Genomic DNA, 12,946 nt, shown 5'->3' with positions numbered 1-12,946 from the left:
TCATATTATCAGAAATAGGAAGGATATCACAATTGGACTCCCACCAGTAAAATTTAGCAGATAGAGACCATAAATGACACCCAAAAGGATTGTGAAATGTGAACTGCCTTTGTGCCAATTTTTAGCATAATCTCACCTGTAGCACTGAGATTTTGCTTTTGTGCTCTGCTTGGAGGTTTAATGTCTTATTCTTCTGGCTGCATTAAACTGTAACAATGAGAGATATACAGATTTATTTAATAGAATTCAGCCTACCCAACAGTCATTTGTCTGGAAGCGACACTGCTCTGTACACAAGGTGGAGGAGGAAGAGTTATTTGATTGTTACCCATCTCCTCTGGGATTGTTTTGAAATTGCTCACACCACACGCACCTTACCTTGCAGGAAGCAAAGGCCAATGAAAGCGTTATTGTGTACTTAACACCTGCTTTTTTGCATAAGAGGAAAAAGAGAGATACAGAAGGGTAAGGCCAACATCTTCAAAAGTATTCGTGCCCACATCTCATTGAAAACAATCTAAACTAAGAGTCCGATAAGCTATGGACATGTGCCCAGGTGACTCGAGTGGAAACACTGTCCCATTCACTCTGAGCTCCATGTCGCTTCATGAGGCCATACCTGTCCCTCCAGCACATAGCACCTGTTGTTCATGCAAACATAGTGTACAGAAATGCATGACATTTTTTGAACTTTCCGTAGACAAACCTCCTTTAATGTTCAGATATATTTCAAATTCTTAGAGGGAAACACTAGATGATTGTCAATGACAGAAGTCTCATAAGGTTTTGAAAAGCAGACTTTATTTAATAGGCACATCATTGCTTTAATAGCACTGGGCTGCAGAGCTCACTTCACCATTTGTAAATGGTTTTGTTTGATTACATTGCATTTCCTCAGTGACAGTAGGTTCAAGTAAAAAAGTTACTGCTTTTTCATTTTATTTCTCAAGATGGAAAAAAAACAGTAGAACAAACAGTTCACAAGAGCATAATACAGACCAAACTGCCTGTGAACCAGCAGAAGTCAAGACAAATTGTAATTTGAGCACTGAACAGTTAAAGCTGCAAGACAACCATGCTACATTTGCTCAGATGGGATTTTGCATTATGCAGGATGGAGATGAATGTTGCCCACTAATGCAACAAGGGACTGGCTTTCTTATACTGAGAAACAAACATTGTCCAACACAGACAAGAAAGAGGGTTTCAAAACAAAACAGCTCACATGAAATTAGCTTCCTTGCTATTTCTGATTATAAAAGTTGTACTCCCTCATCTGTAAAAGTTAAAGGCTTAAAAGTACTGCTAACATAACTCTAAACCTGCAATTTAATTAGCTTTTCAGCTTTTTTTCCCCTATATTACAATTCTTTGTGATATTGGAAAACCGTCTTTAAGAGACAAAAACATAGCATTCTGGATTGTTTTAGTAATTAAGTAGTTTACTTCTTTGATATATTTCTTCCCTGAAAAACTTCATTTTAATATGTTATTAAATTTCACCAGTAGAAGCATATAAAATCAGAAATCATAAGAGGAAAATAACATTGCTCTATGAAAGAAAAAAGCATGACTTTAACATAGTTTTATGAACATCGTAAAAGAAGCACATGTGGCATTCTGAAAATGGAGAAGTATTTTGTGAGTCTAAACAATTGAAAGTTTCAATGTTCTTAGGCCTGACATTCTATCTTCTTAAGGGACATTTCCAAAGTCAGTATCTTGCCTTTTTTTTTTCTTTTTTCTTTTTTATAATATTTTCTAGCATTGTATAGGACAGACAACCTAAAACCAACAATGCAGTAATCTAGCGTGCTGCACACATTAATATTCACTAGTTGCTTTAGTAATAGCACTTTACACTGAAGATACCTACTGCATTTGTAAAACTCATTTTTAAATCAGCTTGTCAAACCTTTTGAGAAGCAATCTGGGCAATCAGGTGGGTATTTTTTGTGTTTACTATGAATACAGCCAATTACAGAATCAGAGGTCACTCTCTCCATACAGTGCTGATGAAAATGAGGTGTAATCCAGAGCCCCAGGAACAGAACCTGGGCCAGTGTATGGAGGCATTCTCTTGATGCAGTACTGAGCCTGCTCAGGAGGCAGCTCTCGACGTAACTCATCTGCGAGGATATAAGGCTGTGAGGGGGGAAACGATTGACAAATTCAGTATGTATCCTTCAAAGACATAAAATACATTCGTTTTCTGTAACTGTGGCTAATACACTTGGATGTCCTGCTCATTTTCCTGTAACCAAATGTTCTGCTTGATAAACTCCACCCTTAATGATGAAGGAGACAATCCTACACCAACAAACTGATTAGGTTAAAATCCAGTCTCAGGATATGTACCTGTGTGTGTTAGCCACTGATCACTGTGCAGCAATGGGTAGACTGCCACTGCTACAGGAGCCCATCCATGGGTAGCTAGTTCAGTATCCCTAGAGTGCCTCACTGTCCCTTCTGCAGTAACAGGGCAGACACACTGTCAGTTAGATCATGGTAGTTTCAACATCCTAATATATTTATAATAAAAGATGCACTATTGCTATTAATGGTTTGCATTTATGATATGAAGGATACACTCTGAAACCACTAGTAGAATTGGCACTGTTTAAAATAACAACATAAAGAAAACTGTATTTTCCTGAGACCTTGGCTTTCATCTTGCACATGAATTCCTACTGAGAACATGTCTGGAATTCAAAATGAGGTCCACATTAACTGTGATGACTACTGCAAACATGTCCTGAGTTCAGAATGTGGTCCTTAATAACTGAGATCACAAAATCAATACAAACAGCCAGAATGAGAAAATCAATAGAGCGAGCTTGGGCAAATAGACCCGTACTGCTGTGATCTCTTCTTTCTCAATAGCACAGGATTGGTTTCCTGGCAGATGAGGCCCTGCCTCCTCCAGAGGCTACTGTGTTGCCATCGTCCTTCCTTTAATTTTCTTAACACAGCTCACTCACCAGTGGATCTGGCTGTGGGGAGGAGAGCATGCCAAACTCAGGAGCTTCCTCCATGTACCCGTGGAGGAACAGAGGAAGCTTCCTCTTGTTCCTCCTCGGATGGGGCAATGCCACATTGCATCACCCTGTTGCATGAGATGTCAGGTCACAACCTGGCCCACAATTGGGTGTAATCTTGTGCAATTGACCCAGGCTGTGTTCCAGAGGGCCAAATTCTGCATTGAAACATCCAGACAACATCATGAAAGGCAGAATGAGTTCCCCTTTAATGAAGGCTGCTGTGTGGAAACAGCTTGATGTACAATATATCCATTATATGGACAAACTGTTTATCTAAGATGTCTAATTTTGTTATCTCTGTGTGACGATACAAACCTTGAATTCTGCACACATTTCAGCTAAGAGTGTTGGTTCCATACAAGAAAAAAGGCAAGTGCCTTCTCTGAACTCTTATGAACTGAAAACAAAGCTTCATAATTACTAAAAAGCTTGTATAAGACTTTCAGTAAATAAGAGCTAAACAGGAGAGCTGTTTAATCCTTACAGCCAGCAGCATAATGACTGACCTTATCTGAAGCCAGGATTCTGAAGGAAGCTATCACTTGCTCAGCCGTGTCTGTATCTGCTGTTTCTCTGGTCATGAAGTCAATGAAGGACTGGAAAGTAACAGTTCCTTGTCCATTGGGGTCAACCAGAGACATGATCCGGGCAAACTCAGCTTCACCCTTTCAGAGAATTAAAAAATAATAAAAAAAAAAAAGGTCACTGTAATATGTCTCTGAAAGCCCATGAAGCCCATGTCTTCATGTCTTCTCATGAACCACTAGGTACCAGTGGTCATAGTCTTTAAAGCATATTACCGACTTAGGAACAGAAGTGTCACAGTCGATGAAATCTGGGATCTTAAATAACTACCTCTCTTTTGTAAAACAGCCATGGTGCTTTTGGAAAAGATATTCTTTGTCCCAAATACATAGCACATACCTTTGAATTAACTTTCTGTAACTTCCCCCCTGTCCCATTCTCTCTCAATGCCTATTAACCTTGTTCTAACCCTTCATTTTTCACCACCTCCTAAAACCAATAATAATCCCATTATTATTTAGGTACTGCACAGGAACTTGGAAAAATACCCCAAGAAGGTATATGCAGACTCACTGAACAAAGAACTGAGGGAAACAATTCTAAAAATTTCACGCCACATACAGGACAGTTCAACTTCAGCTCATCTTTTTTTTCCACTAAAAAGAATGAACTGGCATGGATGGGTGGGGGGAATTTTTTAAAAAATGAGGGAAAAGAGTGCAGTGCCCAAACCTAGTTCATAAGAATAATAAGAAGTAAAAAACATCAAACTTGTCCTTCCTCATGCAGATAAAAATTTTAATTTTATACAGAAAAGAAAGAAGAAATAAAGATTTAATGACTGTTAAATTCAACTTTGAAAATTTCCTTATAATTCAAAGAGCAATACAGCTGACCATAGAATATGGTTCTCAAGTGTCTAGTTTTACTTTTAACTTCCTTTTTAACCATTTGAAAACACAGAAAAAGCAAACAAACAAGGAACTAATATCTCTAGTGTAAATTATATTATTAGTATTCTGCCAATCTAAATAAGGTTTAGTGTTGCTGGGTTATTGTCACAAGCTGTAAGCAAAATCAATTGCCATTGTTTCGTAAAATTCATACCAAATCATAACCCATTGAAATCAGGCAAGCTCTGAAATCATCGTGGTCCATCAGTCCATTCTTCCTCTATTGATCAAAACAATGTAAGGAACATATGGAAGGAAAGGTGTGAAGCATCCAAGGTCATTTTCAGGTGATGAGTTTAGACCATTGGGAAATTGGATCCAGTATATGAACAGTATTCATTGATATTGCCCAAGCAGATCACCAGAATCATCATCAGTTTTAGAGGAGGAAGAAGTAGCTAACATATTACACACAGGAAACAGACATTTTCACCACAAGGTGAAAGGTCAGGGGAGAGATAAGGGAGAAGACAAAAATACAGAGGAGACAACCAGAGAAGACAAAGAAAAGAGCAAGGAGAAAAGTTTGTTACTAAACTAGTCAAAATGAGGAGATGCACAAGCTGCCTCCCTGATATTCCAAGTCTTTTCAATTCTCTGCAAGGGACAGAGTAGTGACTATAAGTGTAGTTAAAAACAGACAGAAAATAGTGTATCACTGACTATTTAAAACACTCCACCTCCAAGGTACATGGTAAGAGCTGCCTGCTGATATATTGGAAATAAATACATGGATTTTCCTTCTTCTGACTACAGGCTATCAAGCTCTAGACTACAACAAAGAGATGAGCACGCTGACTTAAAGGATGGGACTTGCAAAACTTAGAAGAAGGTCACTGAAAGGCCTTGTATAAAAGGAGGTTGCTTATTTTACAGGCAATAACACGTGTTATTCCTGGGTCAGAGGTGAATAAATGGTATGACAGTAATAAGGTAAAGAAATGTTTCCTCTGTTTTGTGGTATAATACAGTGGTTTTGAGAAGACTGTATCATTCTAAATAAGGAGAGAGCAGTAGAGAGCTTGTGTTGAGTCTGAGGAAAAGAAAATGAGAAGTCTGGTTGCAAGAAGCATAGGAGTTCCCCACAGTTGTCTCATCAAGTGAAAGAAGCAACCAGAAAAGTCTTTGAAAAAATGCACAGTCCAAGAAATGTGGCTCCAAGGTATGCTGAGAGTCCATCTAATCCAGCTGCTTTCCCAGAGGCAGAACCTTTTTACAGCATTGTGCTGAATACACTGGTGTTTAAATCCACAATTGGCAATTATTATATTGGCCTATCTGAAAACAAAACAATATCAGCTTCCTCTACCTGCAGGTCATTTCCAACCTGTCCTAGACTGATGAGGCAGGCTTTAAATTCATCAGAGTGTAGATTGCCAGATTCATCCTAGCATCCCATCAAGGTCATGCATTTGGAAGGTGAAAGGAAAAAGGAAAAAATCACAGATCAGGTTAGTTGGTTAGTAAAGAACATTCTACTCTTTTATGAATAACCATATGTTTATATAAATTCATGGAAACATAATGTCAATTTATTGCAATGAATTACCTAAAACGTGTACAACATTTTTAGTTTCATGTTTTAGTTTTTCACTTGGTACAAGAGGTCCTTATTTCAACCACAGTATTCACACTCATTCCTCTATGGGCATTTTTTTTTTTTAACATTTATGCTGATACGATGGTTTTTATTCTATTGTACTATCATTCGCTGTCTTCATTTTCTATTGCTGTACAACAGTGTATCCGAGATTCAGTAAACAGATCACTGAATCTGTGCAAAACCTTTCTCCCTGCACAATCACTGTTACTTCTCTCTTGATCTGATAATATTTCTTAACAACTGAACATGCACATTTCAAATGAAAGAGAGAACTACAAAACAATTGACTTTTCCCTAGATCCAAAAGAAATTTAGAAATGATATATCTTGTTTTCTGTTCTTTAACAATCTATACAGTAAGGTTTTGGTTTGAAAACTGACTTTAAAGGAGCCCCATTAAATTCTAGGTTAAATGGCTCCTAATTCCATCACATCTAACTGGATCATTGTTTTGAACCAATTAATTTTTCCATTTTGCAGGTCAAGAAATTTACACTAATTCTTAAAAACAGACTGGTTCTTCTCTTCCTTCTTGCTCATACAAAATGTGCCCTATCTGCCATGTACTTCAGATTGAGTTAACATGTATATAACTACAGAGATGTTCCTAAGCTAAAAAATTTTTGCCTTTATTGATTTGACAGATTCACAGTTTGCAGAAGATCCAAGGTTTTCATTCTGCTTTTTACAGGGATTTGGTTTGCCTGGTGGATGAATAACTTACTTTTGAAAATTTCTATGTAGTTATGCATAACTGAAATTTTAAGAGTTTTAACAAATGTACTGAGTTTATTTAACCAATGAATAGGATTAAGTGATGGTTAACTTCATGACACCATGCATTTTTGACATATCATGCTGTGATTATACTGACTCCCTCTACATCAATCTCCACCAGCTCCATGAAGGGAAGATGAAAAATAACAGTGGGAAGTCAATGATGAAAGATAAAGCAAAGCTACACATTTGGAGCAGCATTTAGTTGAAAGCCACAACCACAGTGATTTTTTTTTTTAACATCTCTATTTTATGGAGTAATTCCTGCTACAAAGCATTCAAAATGGTTTGTTTTATCATTCACTGAAAATGTTAATCTACGCTGACTTGAAACTCTGCAAAACCATCCTGAGGACAGGCAATGGGAGCAAGTCACACCATGAACGCAGTCAGCTCATTTTATCTTCTTTCTAAAGCCAAAGAAATTACTGTGTAACTACAAACAAAATAATATAGAAATGGGGACTAAGAGCCAAATCCTGTTCCTCCTTCCTCCTCCCCCTACAGGATTTGGTAGGGGAATATTAGGTCTTTAAGTACACCGGGGGTGTTCTCTGTATGTGTAAGCATCCTAACCAGCCATACATGGCAGCTGTAGTCATGCAACAAGTAGCGGAGGGCAGCCAGGAGTGAAAGGGAGACTAGCATATCTACCAAAGCAACCATTTTCTCTAGGAGTGCAATGATTGCACTGAAGCTCACATACAGCATTTGCCTTTGGGATTTCCCAATAGAAGGTTCAAGTAGTTGTGCCATGTGCTATAGCAGGCTCTCACTTTCTTGTAGCTAATTTTTTTAATCTGTATCATCTACAGTACAAAAAACATCTTCGCCAAATATTGGAGTTGCATCGGATACAATGATATTTTGCAATGAAGTCATAAATCAAATCCATGTAATGGCTTGCTCAATGGAAAGTGGTTCTTTGCATTGTTTACACACCAGCACTGAAATTAGTTTTTTTAAGCATATAAATAATTGGGTCATTTATCTTTTCCTACAGATATGAAGTAAAACACTGAAACCTCTCCTTGTTTCATTATTAGTCTCCAGAAAACTTTTCCTTCCCCTATATGACTTTTATGTGGCCTTATATAAAAAAGTGTGCTTCTGAGTCAAAGAAATACATTCTCAAATATATGCCTTGGTTTCCTGAGTGCTAATTGACCTGCATAAGGTTGATCATAGGGTTCATTTAATAGGGTGCTGTTGTTTTTCTGTTAGTGAAATATACCATGGCAGGATGCTCTTGTTCTGCATGCAAAGCTCCTTCTTAAAATCTGTAGTTTGCACAAAAATCAACAATAGCATACATTAACAGCCAGTAGGATATTGCTTGCAAAGCAGCTGCAGGTCTTTTATCCCCTACTTCATGATCTTACTTAGAATGTACTAAATATACTGAATCTGGAAAAGGAATCTGCATGAAAAGATTTGAAAACCAGTGACTGGCAACATGTCTCAATGTCCCAATTTGTCTGCATACCATAATTCAGCTATTCACCATTTTAAACACTTCTAAACTGCTATGATTCAGACATGGTGTCCCACTTTCTCTTTTTTCCTCTATGCAATCACAGTGAGGAAGGAAATATACCAGCTTTGCTAAAGATTCACATTTATACCTACAACTAGACTGTGCCTTTAGGCATAGCCTCCAGCAAGGAATACTGGGTAAGGAGCAACATCCTCAGGAATAATGTCTTGGGTACCAGCACGCATACATGTCTGTTGGGAAGAGAAGCCCCTGGTAGGCTGCCCCTTGCCCCAAGGGAGATAGTGTATTTACCACCTCCCTTTAACAAGGATGACTTGTAATGCTTTTTGTGTTAGCACAGATGTGCTGGTGGATGCACTGAAAGAAATGCAAACTCTTCCTGCCCTTGTAATTCTTATATGCACTGTGCCCACTTACTCAGTGCAATTTGGGAGTCTGAGGCATGTAGCCTCAAACAAAAGCTTGGAAAGTACAGAATTGTTTTCTTTCAGATATTCAAGGTGGAGAAGCTATTTAAAATAATAACTTAGCTCTCTTTCAAAGAGCTAACAATGGCAGAATTAAGCCTCATAATTGATTATAAACTATATTTTTTATGTATGTGTGTTTATATATATATATATAAACATATATATATGTGTGTATGTATACACACACACACACATATATATTCTTCCTGGAGTGGAAGAAAGTTGTTAGGTTTATCTGTACCAAGATACATTCTTTAAAATAGAGAAGGGAGCTACTCTGCACATTAGTACCCTGCTGACATCCTCAGCACAGCCTAAGAGCTAAACATTAAGATGTTTCTTAAACTGAAGAAATACCACAGAAGTCAGAGCTATAGCAGGCATAAATGATTCTGTTGTGCTTATGCATTTAAAGCCTACTGGTCAAGGGCAGCATTAATTTTTCATATCTTTTTTGGCTATTCATCACTGTGAATTGCAGACTAATTCTTCCAGTGTATTTTTTAAACTATGTCAGGCATTCAGAAATGCTCCTATGAGCAACAGAATTATTACATATATTGCTAAATGATCCTTCTTACATGAAGAAGTCAGTACTTTCATGTTAGTGCCTATGTTCAGATGATCCAGTTTCCTCTTCATTTCTATTTAAGATAATCAAGACCATAAAAGAATACATTATTGCCTTCTCTATCTAAATTCCAAATTTAGAGTCCTCATTATTTAGTGTAGCCAGAAGTATCCCTGAAGCACCCTGGGCTGTCTTTGTTCACTGATGCTAAATATTCAAGTGTGCAAGGACAGGAAAGATATAAAAATGAAAAACAAGCCTGCCTCTCTCAAACATTTTTGTTCAATGTCTCCTTCTAGTCTGTGTAGATCAAGTCGCATCTGCCCTTTAAATTACAGGGTAATTTAATCAGTATAAGCTTCTCTTTTATCAGTTTCTGCTATCTGTCCCCTGCAGAAAGCCCGGCTTGAGGGCTGAGTGGTTTTAGATCTTACCTTTCTCCTTTCTTAAACTTGCATTATGCTTCTAAGAACGTAATTGCTGTACTGTGACTATACTGAAGTCCTCCTGGACTGATTTCCCATCTCTGATGGAAGGAGTGTGCTAAAGGGGGTATTTGCAAAATTGTTTTTCTCTTAATGTGATCCTTCCAGGCCTATTTTTAAGGCCTTTGAATTATATCTGATATGGGGACAGGTAGGGTGTGCAGCTAAACTTGCAGTCCAGGCCCAGGATGTTGAGGCCCTAGAAGCTACTGGAGAATCCATCTCCTTGCACTTCTGACTCAGCTGCTCATGCTTCCTGCAACAGAAGCAAGGGCAGAAGGAGCACTGCATGAAGCTATGTCTCATTATAACCTGGAGAAGTGGGGAGATGGGGGTAGGCAATGATCTAGGAGCTGAGAAGCCCTTCTGTGTTGTACATTATTGTCATGGCCCATCTCCAGCCTGCCTGTGGCTATGTGACACATAGGCCCTTCCTATGTCCTTGCTCTATTGGACCCTTTGGTATCTCAAAGTCCTTCTGAAGATCCTGAAGATCCCTAACACTAGGGCTGGTTGCTGTAAGAATTAGCTTCTTCCTTCAAGACCTTCTGGGGCACCAAGAGATGCCAAGAGTGGCTCCTCATTGACTGAACCAGCCTTGCTGCCAGCATGGCAGACAACTTACCTATGACCTACAAAGATACAAGGACGCTAGAAATGGCTATCCAGTGTAACATATACTAGGATTCAGTCACCTCACTTCCTTATCTTTAGGAAGCTGTCATATCTTAAATACTCTGAAATACTGCCATGTAATTTATCCAAACCTGGATAAATTCACTTTTAATAGCTCTAATTGCTCAGTCATCTGCTCTTGTGCACTGGGAAAGCCATTTAGTATGCTACTTCCTTCCAACCCAAGAAAGTTCTTTCTGCTTCTGTAGTGGTATCTTCTGCTTCCTCAGTAAATACAAAAAGGAATTATGCTGCAGTAGAATAACATTATATGGAAAGTAATATTTTCCATAAAATCTCTTCCTGATTCCTGTGTAGCTAGCCTTTTCTATACTTGTGTGTTCCTTCAAAAAGCAGAGGCTTGAGAATTCTGCTTTTCATCCTAAACAGTTAAGTATATTCTAAAGAATACTTAGCAAACTATAACTGTCAGCATCCAATACACATCAACTATAATTCCAGGTATGGGTAATCATTCTGGATAGAGCTGGACAAACAAGAGGTTAGTGAAAATAAAGTAGCACTTTGCTAGAGCCTGAAATAATTTGAAAGATCTGACACATGATAACAGAATATAAGTTAGGGTATAAGCAGAGTCTGATAACTACAGGGATCTATACTGACATAAAGACAACAGCCTAGTCCTGCACTGCAGTAATCTTTTTTTTTTCAGAATTTGAAATGTGAATTCAGTTTTGAAGGTGGGTTTCTGTAAGTACAGAGCCAGCAGAGCTAATTCATGTACAGATGGTTCTCCAACCAGGAATGTGAGAACCCTGTCTGCATGTATATTGCTACTGTTTCTATAAGTAGTTCTTTTTAATCCTCTATCCATGAGTACTACATAAATCATGGAAGGAGCTAAGTTTCTTCAGAGAAGTGTTTTAATTCCTACTTTCTTATTCATCTCTGATTAAATAAATGAAATGCACAGCCTCTTACTTCCCACTTATAGCCAGGAAAATAAAGGGTTTTCTTTGACAGCTATCAGTGCCCTAACTGTATTCCCCACAAATATACTTCTACGGCGACAAATTGCAATTCAAAGAAAAAAAATACTGTAATCAAGATTACAGCTAAATTTAATGAGGTGGAAGACATTGGCAAGTGCATAGAACGTGCTGCACTGCCTTAAAATAAAAGGGCACATTATTTTCCATAACAGTGCATCCAGTCTTGCCTGTTATTTGAACAGATACTCAACAATACTACCAGAACTATAATTTTGCATTACATTTAAAGAGTATAAATCAATCTTTAAAGTGTCTGTACAATGCTATAATTTCATAAGACTGTAAATTATTTGTTAACTGATCTTTACTGCTGTTTAAAAAAAAAAAAAACTTTTACTGCGTTTGCAGATTTTTAAGAGGCTTACATATGGAATGGAAAGAAACTTGCTTTTGAGAACAATGACTATTGCTAAATGAGAAAAAGCAGGAGTACTGTACCCTGTCAAAATGATTGAATGATGCTCTGAAGTCATTCATTTGTTCTTGGGTGATACCCTTGGCATCTCTTGTGAGGATCTGAGTCTCAACCTCATTGATAGTTCGAGCAATGGTGGTAAGTAGGAGCTCCCATCCAACACGGATGTGCTACAATAGAGAAAATACTGGTTTATTAAAGAATAAAATATATTTTTCTAAAGCTATGAAAAGTACAGTATGCAAAATGAAAGAAAAAAAACAGCTCTAAATATTTCTGTGATACCTTTTCCATACCACTAACTGTACATTATGACCAAGGACCATTAAAAACAAAAATGGCCTTCAGGAAAATATGGAACTGGTTTCTAAATGGGTACTTCTTTACTAAAAGTGAGTTTATTCTGGACCACAAGACTTGGACTTACACTGTTATTTTCCATAACCTGAGTTAGTCAGAGGTAGGTATTCAAACAACACTGTTTCCAGTATTACTGGTTTCAGCTATATTACTACATTCTGTAAATTAGTAAACTCACAGGTCACTTTACAAATATGAAAAGTTTTCTTTAAAACTGAGGAGTCTCTCATGCATTCAACAGTTGTCATCCTATACATTATCAGCATTGGGACCTTCAATGATAATCTGTAAATTCTCAAACCCTTTATGAGTTTGTCATAAAGAAGAAACATTGCTTTATCATAGAAAAACAAAACATAACAAAAACAACAACAACAAAAACTTCTGGTGTTTATCTGAAGAAAAACAAGACAAGTCATGATGAGCTAAATTTTCATTTTTAACTTTTTGCTTACATTAACTTAGAAGAGAAATCAAGCCAATAAGTCTCTATGTTCCACCTTTCTTAGACCTAGGAAGGGCTCTTGAAAATATCTTATGCCTCAGTCATGGAAACAGCT

At 37.5% G+C, this 12,946-nt stretch overlaps 1 protein-coding gene across 7 annotated transcripts in view; it reads right to left on the bottom strand.

The window, feature by feature from the left end:
- Positions 1 to 1,509: 1,509 nt before the first annotated feature.
- The window catches only part of ACTN2 (actinin alpha 2), a 67,679-nt gene continuing 56,242 nt past the window's right edge, over positions 1,510 to 12,946 (bottom strand). For 4 of the 7 annotated variants that reach the window (XM_035558896.1, XM_035558910.1, XM_050709626.1 and 1 more), the window contains 4 exons: positions 12,050 to 12,196; positions 4,674 to 4,739; positions 3,548 to 3,706; positions 1,510 to 2,145 (listed from right to left, as the gene is read on the bottom strand). In XM_035558896.1, the coding sequence (XP_035414789.1) occupies positions 1,987 to 2,145; positions 3,548 to 3,706; positions 4,674 to 4,739; positions 12,050 to 12,196 (531 nt within the window). In that variant the 3' untranslated portion in view covers positions 1,510 to 1,986. Of the gene's footprint in view, positions 2,146 to 3,547; positions 3,707 to 4,673; positions 4,740 to 5,828; positions 5,907 to 12,049; positions 12,197 to 12,946 lie in introns of all 7 variants that reach the window. The other 3 variants (XM_035558926.1, XM_035558936.1, XM_035558901.1) reach the window with 2 other exon arrangements.

The sequence above is a fragment of the Cygnus atratus genome, chromosome 3, assembly GCF_013377495.2.
Source record: "Cygnus atratus isolate AKBS03 ecotype Queensland, Australia chromosome 3, CAtr_DNAZoo_HiC_assembly, whole genome shotgun sequence".
Classification (NCBI taxonomy): Eukaryota; Metazoa; Chordata; class Aves; order Anseriformes; family Anatidae; genus Cygnus; species Cygnus atratus.
This window is presented reverse-complemented; position numbering and strand designations above follow the sequence as displayed.